Source organism: Anomaloglossus baeobatrachus, chromosome 6 (genome assembly GCF_048569485.1).
Source record: "Anomaloglossus baeobatrachus isolate aAnoBae1 chromosome 6, aAnoBae1.hap1, whole genome shotgun sequence".
NCBI lineage: Eukaryota > Metazoa > Chordata > Amphibia > Anura > Aromobatidae > Anomaloglossus > Anomaloglossus baeobatrachus.
This window is the reverse complement of record NC_134358.1, coordinates 351,528,981-351,555,590: the sequence shown is the minus strand read 5'-3', so window position 1 is coordinate 351,555,590 and position 26,610 is coordinate 351,528,981. Positions and strand designations below refer to the sequence as shown.

At 48.2% G+C, this 26,610-nt stretch overlaps 1 protein-coding gene across 2 annotated transcripts in view; it reads left to right on the top strand.

Moving 5' to 3' along the window:
• SLC6A19 (solute carrier family 6 member 19) overlaps positions 1-26,610 on the top strand; it is a 913,143-nt gene that overhangs the window by 718,295 nt on the left and 168,238 nt on the right. For both annotated transcript variants that reach the window (XM_075315004.1, XM_075315002.1), the window contains one exon: positions 1,917-2,121. In XM_075315004.1, coding sequence (XP_075171119.1) covers positions 1,917-2,121 — 205 coding nt within the window. The remainder of the gene's footprint in view (positions 1-1,916; positions 2,122-26,610) is intronic.

Here is a 26,610-nt window from a genome sequence, read left to right as displayed (position 1 = left end):
CTGGATGGGTACAGGAATAGGTTACTAATCAGGTAACTGGAACATGATAAGGGCACAGGATACAGGCTCATGTGAAGAGGATTACTAACATAGGAGGATCATTGTTGTAAAGGCACCTCTCAAAGGGGAGGATGCCTTAAATACCTAATGACTCACAGCCTATGGGTGCGCTCATAAAAATGTATGACTCGCACAATTATTGGATCGGATCACCTGGCACGGCTTGCTTCTCTCCTGACAGGAGCAGGTCTTTTGCATGTATATCTCTGCAGCTGAAACGCTCCTGTCCAGAGAGTGTGTGGCCATGCTGAGTGATGCCGATGCGAGACTCGTCGAGTCACTCGCAAGTGTGACTCCAGCCTATGACTGAGAGTCATTTCTTAAGTAAGTACATTGCCCCGTTAAGAGGCAGGAGATATTCGTTTGCTCGAGCTAAGCACTCTCTCAGGAGTGCTGTACGATGCGTGTGACGCGCCACAGGGTTCCAGGGGTTACTCGTCACCGGGCCGGTGTCCGTTAGGAGATGTCACAGTGGCTAGGCCCGGTTTCGTGACTCCATCGGTATCAATAAAGATGGGGATGATGAGGGTTGAAGTTATTTGGAACGCCACCTGTGGTATATGGCCAGTTATTAGCCACCGCTGTGGGAAGTCTCTCTGCTTGGGCTGATGGTGACGCAGCTCGGATGTTGCAGCTCCCCACAGGTAGAGCTAGGCCCCAGGGAGGATGTTGGTTGTAGAAGTCGCCGATGGCGCAGGGGCGTGATGATGGGAGCGCCGGCAATCATGGGATGACATAGAGGGTGCAGTTCAAGTTCTTTACTCACTGAAGTCACCGCCTTTGGACTGCCGGACTCCACTGTGATGGGCCCCAGCCGATCCTGGATAGTTTGGAGGTCAAGGCCTGCGTTTCCTTCTGTGTGTCCTTTCCAATGGTCTTCTCTTTACCCCAGCTCCGGGGCCATGGAACGGGACACGGGTGCCTACAGCACTCCCTGCGAACCCTGGGATACCCCTTCTTCCAGAGAACCGGGTCGAGCCTCCAGCTCCGGACTACGGGCCCCTGTCTGTCCTTGTCAGTTCTGACTGTTGTTTCTTCCTGACTGCGGCCTGGCGCTTGCTGCGCCCGGAGATAACTAACTGCTGTGTGAGATGGCTCCTAACTACCTCTGCAGGTGCCCTGCCTCCTGGGTTGCTGAACTAGTGGGCAAGAGGTCCCACACCTCGTGATGGCCACCCATTGCACCTACCCTGGCCCAGTGACAGAGCTCCCGTGTTATGTATTGGATGTGTTATGGTGGTTGTTTACTGGTGATGACCTCCTCCGAATCCGAGATGAATACTGCACCTCGGGTGAGGTGCAGCACTCAATGGCGCCTGAAGCCACAGGGTCGCCACACGTGCAGTCTCCGGGAGCAGGAATCATTAGCAAGATTATGGACAGATACCATCACTGAGCAGCTGGGAAAGTGAGAGTGATGGTGTCTCTCTCAGGAGGAGGACGTGGATAGTGCAGAGGCGCCACAGCTGGCATTACACAAGTCTATGGGTCTGTGAAAATCACAAGAAGCACATGGAAGCCATCTATGTATAATCCATGGGGTGTAGAAGCTTACAATTTTTTTTTTATTCGCCATAAAAGAAAAATCACTGCTAGTAGAATCCAACAGTTGACCAATTATGGATGAAAATCTGATCCAGCAAAATGATGAGCACATATGAGAAAAGCACAGATGTTTGAATAAGGCCTTAGATTGCAAATTTCCAAAAGATCACATTTTGTACAGATCATAACAACTATGAAAGTGTTTTATTTATACCCAATATTATTAGAGCACGTAAACTTTATGTTTTAGAAGGAATGTAACTATGGTATGTTTAACAGTACACTCTCTAATTATGTATTTCTCTCTGTAGGGTGTTGAAGGAACAGGATTGGCTTTTATTGTATTCACTGAGGCTATTACAAAAATGCCAGTGTCCCCTCTCTGGTCTGTTTTGTTCTTCATAATGCTCTTTTGCTTGGGGCTCTCTTCCATGTTTGGTAATATGGAAGGGGTCTTAGTGCCATTGATGGATTTGAAAATAATACCCAAGTCATGGCCAAAAGAAGCTGTCACAGGTATGTTGCTATTTTCAGTTAATAGTGTTACTGTATATACCTCAAGGCTGCATACACATGGTTTCACAGTTCGCCATAAGCATGACAAAACAATGCAACATTTGATGGGATTTACAAAATTGTCAGCAACAAGGTTGGCTTGTAAATGCTTGTAAAAAAACCTGTGAATTTCATGCTTTCAACAAGCAGTGTGTAAAACCACAATAAGGCTATGTTCACACAGGGCACTTTTGCTGCATTTTTTTCTGCAGTAAAACTGTAGAAAAACCTCATCTCTTACAGGAAATAACCTGCAGTTTTGGTTCGGTTTTTCTGGTGGTTTCTAGAGCGTTTTTGCACTTCCGCTCTGCTTTGTATGGGTGAAAAACCACGACAAAACTGTGGCAAAACTACGGAAAAACCACTGAAAGAATTGAAATGCTGCTTCTTTCAAAAACGTAGCAAAAACTAAGCAGGTTGACATTTCAATCAGGAAAAAAAAGCAAGTGTTTTGTGTGTGCATGAAATTTCTGGAGTCTCATAGGCTTTACTGGTACTGTAAAATCACCATTTTATTAGTATGGATTTGCCTAAAACCAATGAAAAAAACATGCAACATATTTCAGCAAAAATGCACTGTGTGAACAGGGCACACACTGTCTCTTTTCTGGTGTTTTTGAAAAAGATTATGCTGGAAACAGACACTCCAAAACCATTCAAAGGAATGGACCTTATTCATCTCTATGTAAAAATTACTTGATGTTCATATGTTCAGGTTTTTGAGATTAATTTAAATGCTCAAGCTTTTAAGTGATGCCAAGCAATTAAAGAATGAACAGGTACATTCTTCTGGCATTTCCGCTAGTAAGATGCTTAAATAAACTACCATACTGTGGTATGCGGCCAATATAGGAGCTGCCGCTGCGTGAGGTGTCCTTTGGGACAGATGGTAGCGCAGCTCTGTTGGTGCAGCTCTCCACTGGCAAAGCTCTGGCACTAGGGATGTTGGTAGTAGTAGTCTTGGCGATTTAACGATGGGGTGCAGGACTGAGGACTAGAGATGAGCGATGTTCGAATCGAACCGTTCGCCAATTTCAAATTCGAGTTGTTTTGGGCGATGTTCGAGTCGTTCAACGAACTCAAACGATTTGCTTTACGTTCGACAGTTTGAGTTAACATTCGATAACGGTTAGATCACCAAAAGCGTGGCTTTTCACAGTAAGGCTATGTGCGCATGTTGCGTATTTGCATACGTCTTGCATCCCCAGCACAATCCCTCTCTCTTTCCTACTCACCGATCAGCTGCACGGCTGTCACAAAGCTCCGGCGGCTTTTCCTCTTTTGAAAATGGCTGCCGCTCATTATTCAATCTCGTATTCCCTGCTTTCCCCGCCCACTGGTGCCCATGATTGGTTGCAGTCAGACACGCCGCCACGCTGAGTGACAGCTGTCTCACTGCAACCAATTACAGCCGCCGGTGTGCAGGTCTATATTGTGCAGTAACATAAATAAATAAGTAAATAATAATAAAAAAAACAAAAACCTGCGGTACCCCCAATTTTGATACCAGCTAAGATAAAGCCACACGGCTAGAGGCTGGTATTTCCAGGATGGGCAGCGCCACATTATGGGGAGCCCACCACCCTAACAATATCAGCCAGCAGCCACCCGGAATTGCCGCATCCATTAGTTTCGACAGTCCCGGGACTCTACCCGGCTCATCCCGAATTGCTCTGGTGCGGTGGCAATCTTGGTAATAAGGAGTTAAATGGCAGCTTATAGCTGCCACTAAGTCCTAGGTTAATCATGGCAGGCGTCTCCCCGAGATACCTTCCATGATTAACCTGTAAGTGAAAGTAAATAAACACACACAACGAAAAATCCTTTATTTGGAATAAAAGACAAAAAACCCCCTTCATTTACCACTTTATTAATCCCCAAACACCCATCCAGATCTGAAGTAATCCACATGACGCTTTCAGCTCTGCTACATGAAGCTGACAGGGAGCGCCGTAGAACACAACAGCTCCACGCAGCAACTGAAGTGAGCCACGCTGTCACCGGAGACTTCACTCAGGTAGTGCCTGCGTGTGTGCGGTGATGATGTTTGGGGCGGTAGTGCTTGTGTGTGTGCGGTGATGATGGGTGTGGTAGTGCCGGGGTGTGTGGTGGGATGATGATGGGGGCGGTAGTGCTTGCGTGTGTGCGGTGATGATGATGGGGGAGGTACTGCCGGGGTGTGTGCGGTGATGATGTTGGGGGCAGTAGTGCCGAGGTGTGTGCGGGGATGATAATGGGAGCGGTAGTGCTTGCGTGTGTGCGGTGATGATGATGGGGGCGGTAGTGCCGGGGTGTGTTCAGGCATGATGATGGGGGTGGTACTGCTGGGGTGTGTGCGGTGATGATGATGGGGGCGGTAGTGCTTGTGTGTGTGCGGTGATGATGGGTGTGGTAGTGCCGGGGTGTTTGCGGCGATGATGATGGGGGCGGTAGTGCTTGCGTGTGTGCGGTGATGATGATGGGGGCGGTAGTGCCGGGGTGTGTGCGGGGATGATGATGGGGGCGGTACTGCTGGGGTGTGTGTGGTGATGATGATGGGGCTGTAGTGCTTGCGTGTCTGTGGTGATGATGAGTGCAGTAGTGCCGGTTGTGCGGTGATGATGGGGGCTTGCTCTCTCTCTCTCTCGGCTTAACGCAACACGTTATTTCACAGGAATCCGTTGCCTTTATATCACACTATGTACAACGCATTCGTCACATGCATCACACAACGCATTGTGAGGGATGCAGTTCAGTGCAAGTGCGAAAGTACCTGAGCGGAATGGCAGAGCAAGCATCCAGCGCGCATACATTCAGCATCAATTCTGCAGTGACAATACATTCACATGTGCTGTCAAATCGCTGCAGAATTATACGCATGGACACTATGCAATGTGCGCAATGATAATGATCATATCCAAATTCAGTGTATAGTGTGCGGGGGAGGGGGTTCCTGAAATAATGGCGATCTCCATTTTTTTTTTTGCCTAACCGCGCGTACATTGGGGCGGTGCAGGCTGACAGCCAATCCCACACACACACGCAGCAAAGTGCATTTTTTGCACACAAGCAAGGGCATGTGTCATTGGCTGTGTATGTCACATGTCCTTGCCCTATAAGGACTTCTGAGTAGTTTCACTTTTGGACACCATAGAAGGAGTTTACTCTGTGTATACGTACTTCATAGAAGATCTGGCTCATCTGGATCGATCTGTGCACCTCCTGAGTTGTGCTGTGGCTTCTACGCTGGTAAGCTGAACCCTTTTTTTTGTGTTTTCTATGTGTTTGTATGTGTTTGTGTTTGCCTGCCATTGTTTTCAATGGGGTTCGAAGGTGTTCCCGAACCGAACTCAAACACTAGAGGGGTGGCTCATCTCTACTGAGGATGCCGATAATAACTGGACAACACTGGGGCTGTAGTTTCCTTTATCATTACTTGGCAGATGTCATTACAGGCCTGGGAGTCTGTTCCAGAAGATAATGAGGGTTCGGTCAGCTTGGAAGCAATGAGGGGATTCACCTTGCCAGGTGGGTTGGAGGCCTTCCTTGTTGTGCTAAGTGTGTCAGTCTCTGTGGCTTGGAGCCGCACAGTGTCCCTCTTCCTAGTGGTTGTTGTTTGTCCTTTCCCTTTTGGCGGGCAGTGCGAGCTGTTCACGGGTGCCACTTGTGTAGCCATGGCCTTGGGCTCTAACTTGCTGCTTCACCTTTGGGTGTTCTTGAAATCTCCTGCCTTCTGGGCTTCACAGTCTAGGACCCCAGGGTCCTGCTTACGGCGCCTTGTCCTGGGAGAGCCATAGGAGACAGCTCTCTTTCAGCAACCGACCATCTGTAGTGTTCGCCTCTGATGGTCTGAAGTGTTTAACTTTCTGTTCCTGTATGTGTGTGCCTGTAACTTCTCTTCCAGGCCACTATGCATAGGGAAGCTCCCCTCCAAACGGATTCTTGAGCTCCCCCTACTGGTCTGGAGTTAGCAAATGTTGTGTGTTAATGAACCTAGCATAGGAGACCCCCTCCTTGCCTCCAAGCATAGCATCACCCCCGGTGAAGAGGCAAACACTACTGTGGCTCCCAGACACTGGGGTGCCACATTTTCCCCTAGTTAAAGTCAGTACTCCTGGACTGAGGAAAAATTTTTCAAAGAAATACAAAACATTACAATTAATACATTTTAAGCAAACAGAATATTTACATTATTTGCTGTACATTACATAACTTTTGCTATACAGTCGACTCTTGATACAGGACAGGTGTCTGACCAAGGGTGCTATGCTATGACCTACGTAGGACTGGCGGTAACCCCTCACTGTCTGGTGTGTTTCCTGACCTGTCCTGGTTGCATATGTCTACTCTGCAAGTAGGTTTAGAGCTTACCGGCAGGACGGGCAGTCTCTCACGATCCCTTAGACACACCATGGGGGTTAGGTTCTCTGGTTCCACTCCTAGTGTGGCGTCTGTTTCACTGGCCGATGGGTCTTTGGTTTGGTCTTTAGCTTCTGCCATGTCGTGTAGGACAATTTGATTAAAGGTCAGGACTGGAACTGCAATGGCTTGATTCACCTGTGTCCAGGTCTTGGGAAATTCTCCAAGGATGGTTTGAGTGCTCTCTTCCTCCTGTTCTATAGGCTGGGGAATCTCTGGATCGTCTTCTGTAATATCCAGTTGGCTAGGCAATACCTTCAGGTGATCTCTTGAAACTGCTGCTGAAGTCTTTCCTCCATCTTTACTGATGAGGCTTAATTTGTGGTTTTCAAAGTTTGAGGGCATGATAGTATATGGCTCAGCCTCCCACTGGTCATCTAGTTTGTGCACCCTCCGTTTCATTTTGAGGACCTGTTCTCCAGGTGCTAAGGGAGTTGCTGTCGCCTTTTGGTTGTAATTCTTCTCCTGTCTCAGCCTTGCCTCGGATAGACTCTTCTCTACACATTCTTGGACCTTGCAGTACTGTTGCTGTTGCTCAGCATCCCAGTTTGCATCCAGTTAGGCTGCCTCAGGTGCTAGGACTCCCATATCCAAGTTTATGGGTAACTTCTCAGGTCTTGCCCGCATCAAGTAGGCCGGGGTACAGTTAGTGGAGTTTACCAGGATATGGTTATACATGTCTACCAGATGCGGCAACTTCTCTGACCACAGGTTTCTCTCTTCAAGGGGCGAAGTCTTTAGCAGGTCAAGCACCACCTGGTTCATCTTCTCACATAACCCATTGGTTTGAGAATGATATGGCATCGTCCTTATTTTCTTGCAGCCGTACAGGTGATATAGTTCTTGGAACAGTTCAGCTTCAAAGGCTGGGACCTGGGCAGTGAGCACTTTTTCAGGGTAACCATGGGGCCGACAAAAGTATTCTTGGAACGCCTTGGCCGTGGTCTTGGCTGTTTGATTTTTCACTGGGACCACTACCTGGAAACGGGAGTAATGGTCTACTAGGGTGAGGACGTAGACATAGCCGGACCGGCTCGGAAATAGCTTCATATGATCCAAGGCTACTAGTTCAAGCAGCTGCTTCATGATGATTGGCTGCAAGGGAGCCCTCTGACTTTCACAGTCTTTCCGCCTCAGATTGCAGGGACCACATTCTCAGCACCATCTCTCGATCGCCTTCCTCATTCTAACCCAGTAAAAATGGGCGTGAAGCAGGACCTCTAGCTTCTTCCATCCAAAGTGCCCTGCCCCATCGTGGTAAGCCTCCAGGACCATTGGGGCATTCCTTCATGGGACCACTATCTGCCAGACCAGCTCATGGATTTGGGGGTCGATGTTTATTCTACACAGCTTACTCTTGTTGACGAATAGTTTACCCTACTCTTTCCACAGCTGTTTTGCTTCCTGGGGAGCATCCGGACCAGTGTACGAATCAGCTTGTGTCAACAGTTCTTTGACTAAACGGACGGCTGGGTCGCTGTCTTGTGTTTCTTCCAATTTATGGTGGGACAACAGGTTGAGAGAGACTACTTGTTCTGTTGAGCACTTCTCCTTCATGATACGAACACTGGGATACAGAGTGCCGGTAGAAGACTGGCATCTCTATTTCCTCCATCTCATCCAGGTCTTCACTAGCTTCAGGAAAATGGGGCATTCTGGACAGCGCATCTGCATTTCCGTTCTTCCATCCCGCTTTGTACTTGATGGTGAAGTCATAGTTGGACAGCCAATTGAAAATACTTGAAAGGCAAAATTTTGAGCAGTTTTTTACTCATTCAGTGTTCAAAAAATGCAAAGTGAAGAAATAAGTAGACCATTTTTTAATCCTTTTCTGCTATGAAATCACTTCATAATTTATTAAAGAAGTCAATGAAATAGTTAAAAAAAACAGCAAGGTGCTTTGGAGTCTTTCTGAGCATTTTGTATTTTCACCACAAAAATTCTAGTGTTTTATTCATTTCATAATGGATTTAAAAAGTGAGAAAATTGCTTCCACAATTTCTTAAAGAAGCCCTCCCATGAAGTTTATTTCTCACTAGCTGTAGTAACCGGCGTTGCCCGGGATAGCAACTAACTATAACAAAATAAAATGCGTTAAAAATTTTTGCAGATAAAAGTGACAAACTAAACAGACTAAAATGTTATTATTAAAACTAAAAAAAGTAAAGTAATCAAAGCCTTTCACATCATACATTCAACAGCACAGATATGCAGCACATATAAACTAAATGATTTCCATTGGGAATGACTTTATATTGAACGCTTTATTTTAGAGCCTTTTGATAAACAACATTCTTAGTTCTTTCTTCTGGTGAACAGATTTTTGGCAGTTCCAACTCTTCAACAGGCCACATAAAGTAGACAATGAGAAAAGCATGGAGATTGCAAATTGATTCCTGCTAGTTTCAAAGACTGTCCCTGAGCCTTGTTAATGGACATTGCAAATGCCAGTCAAACTGGAGGCATTTAAAATCAAAAGGCAAATCAGATGGAATAAGAGGAATTGTTGGAATGAATACGTCCTCTCGTTTGGCACATACTGTCAAAATGCTTGCTTCAATTACATGTGGAAACAGGTTCTTAATCAAGAGTCTTGTTCCATTACACAGCTTTGGTGGATCTAAATTTCTCAACAGCAGAATAGGTGCTCCAAGTTTAAGAAAGAAGTTATGTGGAGGAAGCCTCAACAAGGAGTTGAGGAACTCGGTTGGATAGAATAATGTTTAAGCAGGGTCTCTCAGTGTATCCACCGACTTGTAGGCTCTGCACACACCTGTAAGGAGATTTAGAATTTGAAGATTTATCTTATTGTTGCTATCAATAGCTCTTTCACACAGCCAGCCAGACTTTCTAAAGTTACATCGAATGTTTGTAAAAACCTTTGCTTTCAGCTCCACAATGCATCTCACGATGTTACAAAAGTTGCTTGGAAACATGATCTGTCCAGTGGGTAAGTTTACTGGTGCCTTGCCATCCTCAATAGTCAGCAGGTGGCTTGAGAACAGTCCAGCAGAATCATCATCTGTCCTGTGAACTCTCATGTTTATGTGCAGGGACATTTTCTTCACGACTCCAAACGTATGATGCTTTGAGGCAGGTGTTGAGTTCATCTGCAGGTGTTGATCTTGGAATAACAGGTTGTGTTTGATGAAAGTCACCAGCCAAAACGACTACACCTCCCATGATAGAACTGCTTCCATGCAAGTCTTGGAGCAGAACGTCCACTGCTTCCAGAGTCCTCTTGTTTGACATTGTCATTTATCCCAAATGATGGCACTGCACTTTTGAAGCAGTTGGGCCTGTCCTGATCCCTTTGCAATGTTACACACTGGGCTATCACTGTGAGACAGGTTAAGCGGTAGCTTAAATGTCGAATGAGCTGTCCCACCACCAGTTAAAAGTGTAGCTGCAATTCCAGAAGATGCCACTGCAAGTGCAATCTTTTTTTGTTGCCGAAATTTTTTCCAGGAGCAAGTTGATTAAAAGTGTCTTTCCTAATCCTCCTGGAGCATCTATGAAGACAATCCCATATTTGTTGGTTATCGTGAAACTTGGTTATAGGTGTCTCTTTGGTCCTGTACCAACACTGACTTCCGATGTTTGTAAAGCTTTAATGGTCCGGTCCTTTAAAACTGCAAAGTTCAAGTCCTGATGTTCTAGGGCCACAGCCGGAGCTGTTTACGGTCTTCAGCTGACCCCAGCTCCTGCAGAAACTGCTCAACCAGCATCTTATTGCTCTCCGGTTCAGTAATGGAGTCTATGCGCCTCAGGGTGTGCAGGGCAGTTTGCAGCCTCAAAGCATAGTCCCGGATGCTGTCCTGGGGACGCTGCCGGCAGTTGTACAACTGCATCCGTAATTCCGCTTCCGTGCGGGTTTCAAAAGCAACTTGTAGTTTGTCAAAAATGGCAGCTACCGAGGCCCGGTCTTCGTTGGCCCAGGTCTCTACTTACTGCTCGGCGGCGCTGGTCAGTTGTCCCAACACTACTGAAGCACGCTGCTTGCCAGTCATGGCATACATATCAAGAACAGTGCAGATTTTCTTTTTGAATACTTGCAGGGCGTCGGGCCGTCCATCATACTGAGGTAACCAGGCCGCGCTGGGCATGTAAGGTAAGGTTATCGGCATAACTTGGGTGACTGCCGGGACCACCCGACCTACCGTTCCTGCGACCGGAGCGGGGACCGCGGCTTCTCCGTCACACAGTCCCGCTGCGGGTGCCGCCGCTCCAGCGGGGTCCGCTGCTCCACCATCACTCTCGGGCGCCGACATCCTCCGGTTCTTCACCCTTGGTTTTTTGACAGCAGTCTCGCGGGACCCGCTGTCCTTTGTGCTTCCTGTCTGGGGAGTCACCAACTTCCGCCCACGTTCCCAGGGGGTGGGTCTTCAATTTTGCGCCCTTTTCGGGGAAGAAGACGCCAGGCTTGTTGTTTTTCGCACCCAAAAATGGCGGTAAAATGGCGGCTGTCGAAAAATTTCCAAACAGATCACCGTTTACAGTCCAAAACAAGGCACACTTCCACCAAGTAGGTGGATGGGTTACAATCCTGTTCGTGACACAAGATTTTGAGGTGTGCCGCCCCCACGTTAGTAGCAGCCGGGCTGCTCAGATCCGGATCCGCAGTGGCTAGAGGGATCTCCGTACCCAGGGGTCGCACGGACACGCAAATAAAAAGGGGACGTATGTATGGGGATTGCTGTAAACACTTCGTGATGCCACCCACGGTATATGGTAAGGTGTGGTACCACCGTTGCTGTTGGGGGCGCACCCGGGGAAGATGGGATGGCAGCTGGATGTTAACCCCTCCATGGGTAGGGATGGGATGCCCTGGGGCGCAGTGTCCAGAATACGGGGAGTGATGTGGGCCGGATATAGCACGCCAGGCCGGACCGGGGAGTGTTGGTGTACTCACTGTGGAATAATTGCACACAAGTCCGATGGTAAACCAAAAAGTCAGTGGCCGGCTGCCACGTCCGGGTGTACTCGGGTCCCATACCCGTGCTGGTGTACCGATGTCCCTTCCTCCGGCACTCTGTAATTTTTCCTCACTTTTGGATGACTCCGTCTGGAATGGGGAAATAAGCTCCTTGTATGTTCTGGTTGGGAGATGTGCCCGCGAAAACTGATCCTTGGGATTTTAGTGGGTGTATGCGGATACCCTATCCCCCGTGGTGGGCTGCCGTTTTGCTCTATCTGGGCTAAACATCTGGAACTAGGCTTGAAACCTGCTCCCGGCCTGGGGAACTAGAGAAGAGGCTTGCAAGCGTCTTCTAACTAGGGTCCAGGTACCCCGCCTGTGCACGGTTTCCAGACCAGATCTCCGTGGTCTGGATTCTAATTCCATTTACCTTCTTTTGTAATCTGATAACGGAGGTCCATTTCTTCTCCAGTAGGCCAGCGTATTTCTTGTCTTGACCCTGTCCCGGTCCACTCTGGATCTCCCGCGACCGTAAGCCCGTTGCCTGTGGACACGGTCCACCGCTTGCCACCTAGCCAGTAGACCAGGGCCACTACCCTGTCCACTCTCACTAGGCTCAGCTTCTCCTTTTCCACTTGACCTCCAACTTCAAACTCTGATCTAAGACTCTCTTGTTCCCAGCCCCGGATCCTCAAGACCCCTAGGAGGGCGCTCCCAATCCGCCTGGTCCTGCCCACTGGTGGCCCTTTTTACCCTGGGGGGGTGGCTAGGATTTTGTGGCTGAAGGAAACTTGTGTTGGAAGATGTTATGTAGGGTGCAATGTACTTCTGTGACCACCTGGCGGCGCCAGGGCATTACACCCACGTTCAAAATTTAAGTACAGATTTACCACTCAATTAGCTCACCGTTTCCAACAGAAGGAAAAGAACCTCAATTTCTTCAATTCTGTTTCATGGGAAATGTGCAAGCAGAGGCTCAGCATAGATGCGCTCTAATTCTGAACACTTGACTTGATATTGTCACTAACTTGCAGCAACTCTTTCACTTAAATAATCCATATATTCAACTTTTCAAGATTGCACTTGAATACATGCCAAAGTTCTAATTGAAGCTGAAAAAACACCACAAGATGAGCATCAGTGACATTTCAATGCCCCCATATTTGATGAGGTAGCCATCTTGATTGTGGAAAATGAGTTTCAAAGCCGTGACATTGTGCTTCAGAAAAGGAACAATGGTTTTTAATGGATGGCAGAAACTTACAGGTTCTATGATGCACTACAATATCCAATTATCTTTTGGCAGAGACAGGATGTCTATCACTTTGAAATACCACAGACAGATCTTGCAACAGGCAACCCTTCAGGGAAAAAAGTGTCAGCCATGGACTTCTATGCCTATAGGATCATGACAGGAGTTACTGAAGAAAATCACATCCTCAAATGCGGACACCTCTTACACTAATTCATTGTTGACATGTATGGAAAGATCGAGAGTGAACGTCTTCTGTATATCTGACTAAATCAAAAGAAGCTCAGAGCCGAGAAATACATTCACCTTAAAGATGCTGTCGCAAGTCAAGGGCAGACTGGCCCAGGTGGCCGAGGAGCACATGCCCCCTGGGCCGTGCTCCCAGCTGCTGTAAGAAGGCCAGCCACCTGCTGCATAATGTCATTATAACACACATGGCCTCACACAGTAAACTGCGCATGACCGTGTCTCCTGTACTGTGATGTGGTCGGCTGGACACACTGACACATTACAGGTGCAAACAATGCCGGATAGTACAGGAGACACAGCCATGCACAGTTCACAGTGCGTGGCCATGTGTGTTATAATGGCTTCATGCAGCGGCCGCTGCCTCCATCCCGCTAAAGAGGAGCATCAACCAATGGTTGTGGCTACATCCCAGTGGCTAGAAGGATCTTCCTGGGTAGTGGGCGTGACCAGCTTGATTAGAGGGCGTGTCCATGTTCCCTCTCATCCACTATTGTCATCCAAGGGAGGCTTCTACCTTCTCTGCCGCCCATCTGGAGGTCTTATCCCAGACCCCTGCTTCTATTATAAACAACTCCAGGACCTCGTGGAGTTTCTTTCTGGTATCAGCTACGTTGGCTGAGGCCCCATCCCTTATGATCAAATAGGCATGATGTCAGCAAGGTCCTTTAGCCCACTGGGATTTACCATCAAACATGTCTGTGGGCCGCACGGGAGACAAGAGAAGTGTCCCCAATCATCAAAAGTAAAAGCCCCCAGTATCTGTGTATGTCTGTGTTTATAGGATTGCGTCTGTCTATTCATGTATGTGACGATGAATGTTTTCAAATATGTATATGCTTCTATGTGAGTATATCTGTCTATATGTATGTGTATATATGGCTGTGCGCTGTGTGCACGTGTCTGTGTATATTAATATGGCTCTATGCTGCGTGTCTGTGTATGTGCCTGTGTATATGTATGTGTATATGGCTGTACGCAGTGTGTATACACTACAGTTCAAAAGTTTAGGGTCACTTAGATGTTTCCTTTATTTTGGAAAGAAAATCCCATTTTTTTCCAATGAAGCTAACATTAATTTAAACAGAAATACACTCTATACATTGTTAATGTGGTAAATGACAATTCTAGCTTCAGACATCTGGTTTTTAATGCAGTATTTACATAGGTGTATAGAGGCCCATTTCCAACAACCACCACTCCAGTGTTCTAATAGTACATTGTGTTGGCTAACTGTATTAGAAGGCTAATGAATGTTTAGAAATCCCTTGAAAACCCTTGTGCAAATATGTTAGCACAGCTTAAAACAGTTTTGCTGATTAGAGAAGCTATAAAACTGACCTTCCTTTGAGCTAGTTGAGAGTCTGGAGCATTACATTTGTTGGATCCATTACACTCTCAAAATAGCCATAAAAAGAGAATTTTCACGTGAAACTCGACAGTCTATTCTTGTTCTTAGAAATTAAGGATATTCCATGCGAGAAATTGCCAAGAAACTGAAGATTTCCTACAACGGTGTGTACTATTCCATTCAGAGGAGAGCACAAAGATGCTCTAATCAGAGTAGAAAGAGAAGTGGGAGGCCCCGCTGCACAACTGAGCAACAAGACAAGTACATTAAAGTTTCTAGTTTGAGAAAACGACGTCTCACAGGTCCTCAACTAGCAGCTTCATTATATAATACCCCCAAAATACCAGTGTCAACGTCTACAGTGCAGATGCAACTTCGAGATGCTGACCTTCAAGGCAGAGTGGCAAAGAAAAACCCATATCTGAGACTGACTAATAAAAGATAAAGATTAATATGGGTAAAAGAACACAGAAATTGGACAGAGGAAGATTAGAAAAAAGTGTTATGGACAGACGAATCAAAGTTTGAGGCGTCTGGAAAACACAGAAGAACATTTGTGAGATGCAGAACAAATGAAAAGATGCTGGAGGAGTGCCTGACGCCATCTGTCAAGCATGGTAGAGGTAATGTGATGGTCTGAGGTTGCTTTGATGCTGGTAAAGTGGGGGAGTTGTACAAGTTAAAAGGCTATCACTCCATTTTTCAACGCCATGCCATACCCTGTGGACAGCACTTGATTGGAGCCAATTTCATCCTACAGCAGGACAATGACCCAAAGCACACCTCCAAATTATGCATAAACTATTTAGGGAAGAAGCATGCAGCTGGTATTCTATCTGTAATGAAGTGGCCAGCCCAGTCACCAGATTTCAGGTGAATCCTGCCAAAGAAAAGGATTTCTGGAAAATGATGGACACTGGGACATGACTCTCAGTGAAGCAGTAGCTATACAATCCCCAAATCGATTAAGACCCCTCTTTGCTATTCTTCTAACAACTACTAACATTTCAAATCCCCTTCAAATTTGGACAAAGTACAAAAATAAACTCAGTTAGGACATCCTTATGCCAGCCTAGAAGACGTCCTGTGGATGCAGAGAAGGAACAACAGCCGGTATGGACAACCTGTTTGCTACAAATGCAATAAAACTGGCCACTAGTCTCGCCGGTGCCATTTAAACGAGCAACCCCTGAGGCCAAGGGCCAGTCCTCAGGAATAAACCCACAAGGCTCAGCTGATTGGCGTGAGCGGTATGTCGGAGGTTTCCCCATCATCCCCCTTGCAGTGGACGGTATCCCAATGTTCACACTTCTGGACACTGGCTCGCATGTAACAAACATACCCTATGTACTGTATAAGCGCTACTGGTCTGATGATGATCTCACCCCACCAGACTCTGGCCTTACCATCATTGCGGCCAATTGACTCCCCATGACCCAAGTAGGGTTCAAAGAGGTGACTCTGAAGGTGGTGCGAGTGGAGCTAGACCATCAAGGACTCATTGTGGTGCAAAATGACCCTAGCGATCGTAACACAAAAATTGGTCCTAGGGACTAATGTTATTGAGAATTGCATGGGAGAAGTGTTGCATTTGCTACAGCAGCTGTCTGCAACTGCAGCAGCGGGCCGGCAGAGGGCTCTGCAACGTGAGATTCGGACCCTCCTGCAGCGGCAACAGATGAACTTATCTGGTGGAGAGATTGGCGGTGTACGGGTGATGGATGTAGTGCCTCTAGTGGTGCCTCCGCGAAGTGAGATGATGATTTGATGCAGGGCAGCAGTAGGTACCCGTGGACAGGATTACCCGGCAGTGGTAAAGCCTCTGCCATCAGAGAAATGTACCACAGTAATGGCAGCCAGAGGAGTAATTGCTGTCCAGAAGGGGAGAGTGCCCGTGAGAGTGATGAATTGCGGAAAGGAAGAGGTTAAGCTACCCCGATATACCACCATTGCTAAGTTGTTCGCAGTAGACACCTATGCCATCCAACCAAAAGCATTCACCACCACTGCATCCCAGACGATTAGTGGTAGTTCACCAGAGCAGCTAGAAGAGTGGTGTCAAGAACTACATGTAGGCACTGACTCCACACCTGTACACCACAAAGAGGGGGTTTACAGGGTAGTGCAGGAGTATGAACAAGTCTTCAGTAAACACCCGTTAGACTTTGGGAGGATCAAAGGGGTCCAACACCACATTCCAACAGGTGCGCATCCACCCATCAAAGAGAGATATAGGGCCATCCAACCTGCACATTACCAATGTGCCAAGGATATGTTGAGGAACATGAAGGAGGCAGGGGTCATCCGTGATAGCTGTAGCCCCTGGGCCGCTCCATTGGTCTTAGTGAAAAAGAAGGACGGCACAATGAGGATGTGTGTGGATTACTGGAAGATCAACCATAAAACTCATAAAGATGCATACCCTCTTCCCCGTATTGAAGAATCCCTGGCTGCTTTGAGGACTGCAATTTACTTTTCTACTTTTGACCTTACTAGTGGTTACTGGCAGGTATCTGTTGCAGAGGAGGACCGGGAGAAGACCACTTTCACTACTCCAATGGGTCTCTGCGAGTTCAACAGCATGCCCTTTGGACTGTGTAACGCACCAGGAACCTTCCAGAGGCTGATGGAGTGCTGCTTGGGCCATCGCAATTTCAAGACGGTCCTGCTGAACTTGGACGACGTTATCATCTACTCCAAGACGTATGAAGCACACCTGGAGCATCTTGCCGAAGTATTCGAGGCCCTCTCCAGGTACGGGATGAAATTGAAGCCATCCAAATGCCATCTGCTGAAACCCAAGGTTCAATATCTCGGGCACATGGTCAGTGCCGAAGGTGTAGCACCGGATCCGGAGAAGATCACAGCCATGCAGGACTGGCCACGACCTACCACCGTCAAAGAATTGAGGCAGTTCCTGGGCCTGATGGGTTATTCCTGCCGCTTCATCAAAGGCTACACCAAGATGGCAGCTCCTATGCAAGATCTCTTGGTGGGGCAACCCAATCATGGCAGGGCCTCTGGTTCCCCATTTGTCTGGAATGAAGAACAGGAAGAGTCCTTTCAACAGATGAAGTCGGCCTTGACCGGAGAAGAGATCCTGGCATATACAGACTACGGTCTTCCGTTCATTTTATACACTGATGCCAGCAACATGGGCTTGGGTGCTGTCCTGTCTCAGATGCAGAATGGCAAGGAGAAGGTAATAGCCTATGCAAGCAGGAAACTCCATCTCACGGAAAGGAATCCTGAAAATTATAGTTCCCTTAAACTGGAATTCTTGGCCCTCGTCTGGGCAGTGACCGAGAGGTTCAAGCATTACCTAGCTTCTGCAAAATTCACTGCATACACGGACAACAATCCTCTGACCCATCTTGACACGGCAAAGCTTGGGGCCCTAGAACAACGCTGGGTAGCTCGGCTGGCGAATTATGATTTCACCATAAAGTACAGAGATGGTCGAAAGAATCCCAATGCAGATGCGTTATCCCGAATGCCACATTTACCTGACGGCGGGTTGGATGAGGATGAGTTGGAAGAGATTAAATTGCCTGCGTTCCATCAACCTCACAGTCTGGAAGACACCAGACCATACAGTGGTCAGCAGAAGGAAGCCTTCAACCCATTGCCCCACCATGGGTGGCAAGAAGCTCAGGATAATGATCCGGCAGTCCGGCTGGGAAGGAGATGATTTCTCAAGCAGATGCCAGGTTGGGGCCCACTGCCCCAGCAGAGGCCCAGAGACTTTGGAAGGAAAGGAGCTGGCTGTATTTGCAACAAGGCAAATTGTACAGAGGACTCATTAATCCCAAGACACATGAGAGGATTTGCCAGATTGTGGTGTGACAGACGTACGTACCCGTGGTCCTGGAGGCTTATCATGATGTAGCTGGACACTTCGGCTGGAAGAAGTTGGAAATGCTGTTGAGAGAGCGCTTTTACTGGGCTGGGATGAGAGAGTCCATTGAAGCATGGTGTCGGGATTGTGGTTCCTGCGTTCTAAGAAGAAAGGATGGTACCAGCCAGAAAGCCCCGTTACAGCCAATTGTCACCCACCAGCCGCTAGAACTTGTCGCTCTGGATCATTTGAAGCTCACACCAAGCAGGAGCAGATATACCTATGCTCTCACGATAGTGGATCACTACTCCAGGTTCATGGTTGTGGTACCCAGGGTCTTCCAGGCATATTTCTGCCGGCCACATGGTTACCCAGAGAAGGTGCTTACTGATCAAGGCCCTGCCTTTGAAGCCGAGATCTTTCAGGAGTTCTGCAGTTTGTATGGGTGCAAGAAGATCCGTACCACACCATCTCATGCCCAAACCAACGGGATGTGCGAGAAGATGAACCACTTAATCCTCAATCTGCTCAAGACCTTACCCTTAGAAGAGTGGAGCCTGTGGCCTGAAAGATTGCCCGATCTTGTAGACATGTACAGCAACATCCCCAGCAGTTCCACCAAGTGCACACTAGCGTACCTGATGAGGGCAAGGCCTGGAAGGTGGCCGGTGGATGCAAGACATGGATATAGAGGTTCCTGAGACCATTTCCTCAACCATGGACTGGGATACAAAACGCCAGATGCAGTACCGGCAGATCCAAGAGTATGTGGAGAAGAACCTGAGCCAGAACAGGGGAAGGCAAGAGCAACGCTTCAATAGACAGACACAAGCTACCCCCTTTGCACCGGGAATGTGGTGCTGAAGAGGAAGAGGAGACTGCACAAACTGGACGACCAGTGGGAGAGAACCCCTTATGTCGTTCAACCCACTGACTGGGAGAATCAGAAGACTTACCTTGTCAGCCGTGATCAGGGGAAGACCACGGCCACCGTCTCCAGGGACTACATGAAGAGGTGTCCGGAACCCCTGAAGGTAATAGAGGAAGGTCCAACTCCTATTCCAGGCACAGAGAAGGAAAAAGAGGTGATCCACATCATCATGGGTGACTTCCTGGGTGGTTGGCCCATGCAGAATGGAGCGGTAATTGTTCCCGCCATAATGTTCCCACAACCCGTGGAAGATACAGCACCAGAAGGGTCTATCAGTACTACACCAACGTCTGCACCCAGGGATGCACCACCACCTACACCATGCCACCGTAGGTCCTTACCAGCTGTGCCCGATCTTAGGAGTCAGGTACCTGTAACTCACCATCTCCCGCTGAACTTAAGTGAACCCGTAGAGCTAAGAAGGTCCACACGTCGTAACTTAGGTCAGCCACCACTCAGGTACAGGGAGACCAGTGTGTAGTGAGTGGAGTCCGAATGATGTATATATATAAGCCAATGCTAATCTACCCAGTACTTAACCTGATTGAGCTAAAGTTTAACCCCGTTATGCCGTTATTAAATTATGGACCACGGCCTTAGGACTGGTGAGGTCAACCCAAAACTTTCTGGGTCTTGTAAATAGCCTATCTACTTTCTTGTTATCCCTCAGACCTACATCGCCTCTGGAGAGGTAGATTGGAGGAAGGGCCTGCGGTGGAGTAGGCCGAGGCCCAGCCACTATTGAAACCGGTGGCTAATCTCCAGGCCAAGGGTCCCCCGGACTTGGGGCCCTTGAGATGGACTGTGGGGTAAGGAACTTTTTACCCGGCCCGAGTAGGCATTAACCGGAACACCTGTGGACTGGGGAAAAGGGGTGCCCACCATTCTTAGCGGTTGCACCAAGGAACCAGGTTGTTTGGGTGGCGGTTGAGGAAAACGGGAATGTAATGTTTTAAGTTATGCAACGTTCAAGAAGCTGTGCCTTCCATAAAGGGAAGAAATGTTTATATGTTTTACGTTTATTTTTTCCCGTTTCTTAGAAAAATAAACATCAGTGGTCGGACAGACCGCGGACGGGCTGTATTCAACCAAGGGGGAGTGTGACGCCCTGGCGCCGCCAGGTGGTCACAGAAGTACATTTCACCCTACATAATATCTTCCCACACAAGGTTCCATCAGCCACAGAATTCTAGCCACCCCCCCCAGGGTAAGAAGGGCACACCAGTGGGCAGGACCAGGCGGATTGGGAGCGCCCAACCTAAGGGTCTTGAGGATCCGGGGGCGGGAACAAGAGAGTCTTAGATCAGAGTTTGAAGTTGGAGGTCAAGTGGAAAAGGAGACGCTGAGCATAGTGAGAGTGGACAGGGTAGTGGCCCTGGTCTACTGGCTAGGTGGCAAGCGGTGGACCGTGTACACAGGCAATAGGATTACGGTTGCGGGAGATCCAGAGTGGACCGGGACAGGGTTGTAGCCTGCCGGTACGACCGCGGAGATCCGGTCTGGAAACTGTGCACTGGCGGGGTACCTGAACCCTAGTTAGAAGACGGTTGCAAGCCCCTTCTCTAGTTCACCAGGCCAGGAGCAGGTTTCAAGCCTAGGTCCAGACGTTTAGCTCAGATAGAGCAAAACGGCAGCCCACCATGGGGGATAGGTATCCGCATACAACCACTAAAATCCCAAGGGTCAGTTTTCGCGGGCACATCTCCCAACCAGAACATACCGGGAGCGGACTTCCCCGTTCCAGATGGAGTCGTCCAAAAGTGAGGAAAAATTACAGAGTCCCGGAGGAAGGGACATCGGTACACCAGCCCGGGTGTGTGACCCGAGTACACCCGGACACGGCAGCCGGCCACTGACTTTTTGGATTACCATCAGACTTGTGTGCAATTATTCCACATTGAGTACACCAACACTCCCCGGTCCAGCCCGGCGCGCCATCTCCGGCCTACATCACTTCCCGTGTTCTGGACACTGCGCCCCGGGGCATCCTTCTGCCATCATATCTTCCCCCGGTGCGCCCCTAACAGCAGCGGTGGTACCACACCTTACCACACACCGTGGGTGACGTCACAATGTATTTACAGCAATCCCCGTTCATATACGTCCCCTTTCTATGAGAGTGTCTGCGCGACCCCCGGGTCCGGAGATCCCTCAAGCCACTGCACATCTGGATCCGAGCAGCCCAGCTGCTACTGACGTGGGGGCGGCACATGGGCATAAATCCAGTTGAACAAACTTCTTTTGTTGCACCAAATAAAGTCATTTTGAAGCAGGAGTTTTACTTCCTGATGTTGTCCAAGAAATGTTTTGATGTTGCAGTGGTGCTTATCATCAGAGACTTCAGGGGATCAGGTAGTGACGGGAGAAGAAGTTTTACCTTGCCATTTGCACAGCATATACCTGGTGGTTCATCTTTCCACCTCAGGGCATTGTAGTACATGCAGAGCACATCCATTTTTCCTATGTTTACAATTTGATTACCCTGATAGCTGATGTCTGGGTGGCAGCTAAAGGCAAAGTGTTTCAAATTTCCAACCTTTTCCTGTGTCCTGGTGGAAGCAATTCCGATTCTCATACTGGTAAGTCTCTCTGCTGAGATGTTTCAGTGGCCCTTGAGGAAGCAGGTTTTGTTCTCATGTCTGCAAAGGCTACTTTACACGCTGCGATATCGGTCCCGATATCGCTAGCGTGGGCACCCGCCCCCATCGGTTGTGCGACACTGGCAAATCGCTGCCCGTGTTGCACAACATCGCCCAGACCCGTCACACATACTTAAGGGGGCTTTACATGCTACGACATCGCTAATGCGAACTCGTTGGGGTCACGGAATTGGTGACGCACATCCGGCCGCATTAGCGATGCCGTTGCGTGTGACACCGATGAGCGATTTTGCATCGTTGCAAAAATGTGCAAAATCGCTCATCGGTGACATGGGGGTCCATTCTCAAAAATCGTTACTGCAGTAGTAACGAGGTTGTTCCTCGTTCCTGTGGCAGCACACATCGCTCCGTGTGACACCGCAGGAACGAGAAAGCTCTCCTTATCTGCCTCCCGGCCGCTATGCGGAAGGAAGGAGGTGGGCGGGATGTTACGTCTCGCTCAGCTCCGCCCTTCCGCTGCTGTTGGGCGGCCGCTCAGTGACGTCGCTGTGACGCCACACAGACCGCCCCCTTAGAAAGGAGGCGGTTCGCCGGTCACAGCGACGTCGCCGGGCAGGTAAGTATGTGTGACGGGTCTGGGCGATGTTGTGCAGCATGGGCAGCGATTTGCCCATGTCGCGCAACAGATGGGGGCGGGTACCCACACTAGCGATATCGGGACCGATATCGCAGTGTGTAAAGCCCACTTTACCCGCCCGGCGACGTCACTGTGACCGGCGAACCGCCTCCTTTCTAAGGGGGCGGTTCGTTCAGCGTCACAGTGACGTCACAGCTGCGTCACTGATCCGCCACCCAATAGAAGCGGAGGGGCAGAGATGAGCGGGAGGTAACATCCCGCCCACCTCCTTCCCTTCGCATAGCGGCCGGGAGGCAGGTAGGAGAGCTTCCTCGTTCCTGCGGCGTCACACATAGCGATGTGTGCTGCCGCAGGAGCGACGAACAACTTCGTTACGGCTGCAGTAACGATAATCGAGAATGGACCCCCATGTCACCGATGAGTGATTTTGCACGTTTTTGCGACAATGCAAAATCGCTCATCGGTGTCACACGCAACAACATCGCTAATGCGGCCGGATGTGCGTCACAAAATCCGTGACCCCAACGACTCCGCATTAGCGATGTCGTAGCGTGTAAAGCCCCCTTTAGTCTTGCTTCTGTCTGCTGAGATGTTTCATTATTCCTTGAGGAATCAGGTCTTCTTCTTTTGTCTGTAAGTCTTTCTTCTCTCTGCTGAGATGTTACGGTGGCCTTTGAGGAAGCAACTCTTGTTCTCTTGTCTGCCAACCTAGCTTCTCTCTGCTGAGTGGTTTCAGTGACCCTTGAGGAAGCAGCTCTTGTTCTCATGTCTGTAAAGGGTGCTTTACACGCTGCAACATCGCTAACGATATATCGTCGGGGTCATGTCGTTAGTGACGCACATCCGGCGCCGTTAGCGACATCGCAGCATGTGACACCAATGAGTGACGATCAACGAGTGCAAAAACGTGAAAAATCGTTGCTCGTTGACACGTCATTCATTTCTGTAATATCGTTGCTGCTGCAGGTACGATGTTGTTCCTCGTTCCTGCGGCATCACACATCGCTATGTGTGACACCGCAGGAACGACAAACATCTCCTTACCTGCATCCACCAGCAATGCGGAAGGAAGGAGGTGGGCGGGATGTTACGTCCTGCTCATCTCCGCCCCTCCGCTTCTATTGGACGGCTGCTTAGTGACGTCCCGGTGACGTCGATGTGACGTCCCGGTGACGTCGATGTGACGCCGAACGCACCTCCCCCTTGAAGGAGGGATTGTTCGGCGGTCACAGTGACGTTGCTGCACAGGTATGTGCGTGTGACGCTGCCGTAGCGATACTGTTTGCTACGACAGCGATCACCAAATGTCACACGTACAACGGGGGTGGGTGCCATCGTGCTCGACATCGCTAGCGATGTCACAGCGTGTAAAGCACCCTTAAGTCTTGCTTTTGTCTGCTGAGAGGTTTTAGTAACCTTTGAGAAAGCAGCTCTTGTTCTCTTGTCTGCCAGCCTAGCTTCTCTCTGCTGAGTAGTTTCAGTGACCCTTGAGGAAAAAGCTCTTGTTCTCATTTCTGTCTGACTTGCTTCCCTTTCTTCAGGTTGGTCATTGAGCCGTAATACAGCTTTTCTCTTAGCATCTGACGACAATCATACAATCAATTTTCTTTATTTATGGGCATTATTGTCTGTAATTGACAGTATATAAAACCCAACACAAAAGTAATAGGCTAGCACCACTCTATATAATAGAAGGCTCCCTGTTGCCATGTATCTAAGAGTGCATGCACAAAAATTCAAAGATAAGGTATATCTGAGGTACCAGAGTCACCCTCAGTGATAATTATATATACATATATATAAATACGGACCACAGGTATGCAACATGCATGAAAAATGTATGAAATACAGTGGCAGTTCACACTATTAAAAACATTTAAAAACTAAGCTACAAGCTCATGTTCACAACATATTGCAATCTTCCCTGGATTACCTATAATGAGGCTATGATATGACCATACAATACAGTCCCTGGTGTAACACAATGAGTAGGTCCCAATTCTATGAGCAGAAAATATGTTCACATTTACAACCATTACAACCACTAAATACATGTATTATTTGCTGTCTGCAAACAACACAGAGTACAATGCAGTGCAATCCGTGCCAACATGTTACGGAAGAATATAAAGCATTAAATACCTATGATTAGATATAAATACATCTGGCTGTATAGGGCACTTATTGCAGAGTCAACATAATAGAAAATACTACAGTTGAGCGATGTTCAAGGTTTGAGGTTCGCCAATTTCATATTCGAGTGATTTTGGGGGGTGCTCGAGATCGAACTCAAACTCGAGCTTTTTGCTAAAAGCTCGACAGTTTGAGTTACATTCGAGAACGGTTCGATCATCAAAAAGCCTAGCTAGTTACTAGCTGGCTTTTCACTGTAATAGTGTGAACCACTGTGATTCACGCTATTATCAAATTTCAGCGTATAGTGTGCGGGGGGGACGCAGTTTAGATCTGTGCTGCTGCTGAGTGCTGATAGAATGCCGATCGACATTTTTTTTTCCTAACTGTGCATCCAGTGGGGCAGGCCAGGCTGTCAGCAAATCACAGAGACACACAGCAAAGTGGATTTTTGCCAGACAAGCAAGGGCATGTGTCATAGGCTGTGCATGTCTCATGTCCTTGCCTTATAAGATACGGCCATTTTCCACATCGCCGCCATTATCTGCCTTCTGTGTGTGGGTGACAGTCACCGCTCACGCTGCTGCTGCCGCTCCTGCTGTGTGCGCTATAGACATCGTGCAATCTAAACCACGATGTAGAGATTAAGGACTGCTGGTTATTTCAGCTCTTTTCAGGGCTGATTTCCAGGTGTTCATAGCCATAGCTGATACGCAGGTCCGTGCAAAAGCTGTGTACAGCTTTAGATAACAGCATCTGCCTACTTCAGCTCAGGAAATTCCTTGCTGCATTTTTTCATTAGCAGGGATAGGAAGTGAGGCTTCCTTTCCTGTCCTGGTACCCACAGAACCCAGGCACTCTACCCACCTGCCCAGTTTTGCCACGCTATTTTATTTGCCTAAAGAGCTGACACTTTTTGTGCCATCCTAAAAGTGTCTGGAATACTAAGTTAGTGTTCCTTTCCTGTCGTGGTACCCACAGAACCCAGGCACTCTACCCAGCTGCCCATTTTTGCTACGCTATTTTATTTGCCCAAAGAGCTGACGCTTTTTGTGCCATCCTAAAAGTGTCTGGAATACTAAGTTAGTGTTCCTTTCCTGTCGTGGTACCCACAGAACCCGGGCACTCTACCCACCTGCCCAGTTTTGCCACGCAATTTTATTTGCCCAAAGAGCTGACACTTTTTGTGCCATCCTAAAAGTGTCTGGAATACTAAGTTAGTGTTCCTTTCCTGTCCTGGTACCCACAGAACAAGGGCACTCTACCCACCTGCCCAGTTTTGCCACGCTATTTTATTTGCCCAAAGAGCTGACACTTTTTGTGCCATCCTAAAAGTGTCTGGAATACTAAGTTAGTGTTCCTTTCCTGTCCTGGTACCCAGAGAACCCGAGCACTCTACCCACCTGCCCAGTTTTGCAACGCTATTTTATTTGCCCAAAGAGCTGACACTTTTTGTGCTATCCTAAAAGTGTCTGGAATACTAAGTTAGTGTTCCTTTCCTGTCCTGGTACCCACAGAACCGGGGCACTCTACCCACCTGCCCAGTTTTGCCACGCTACTTAATTTGCCCAAAGAGCTGACACTTTTTTGTGCCATGCTAAAAGTGTCTGGAATACTAAGTTAGTGTTCCTTTCCTGTCCTGGTACCCACAGAACCCCGGCACTCTACCCACCTGCCCAGTTTTGCCACGCTATTTTATTTAAAAACTAAAATTGTCTGTGATAGTCAGTGTTGGTTCTTCAGCTGTCAATAAAGCTAGACCACCTCCGCATTGTACACAGGTGTCCATTTTTGCTACGCAATTCTAATTGCAAACTGTGCTGCCAGTGTTAGGGGCATACTAAAATTGTCTGTGATAGTCAGTGTTGGTTCTTCAGCTGTCAATAAAGCTAGACCACCTCTGGATTGTACACAGGTGTCCATTTTTGCTACGCAATTCTAATTGCAAACTGTGCTTCCACTATTAGGGGCATACTAAAATTTTCTGTGATAGTCAGTGTTGGTTCTTCAGCTGTCAATAAAGCTAGACCACCTTTGCATTGTACACAGGTGTCCATTTTTGCTACGCAATTCTAATTGCAAACTGTGCATCCACTGTTAGGGCCATACTAAAATTGTCTGGGATAGTCTGTGTTGTTTCTTCATC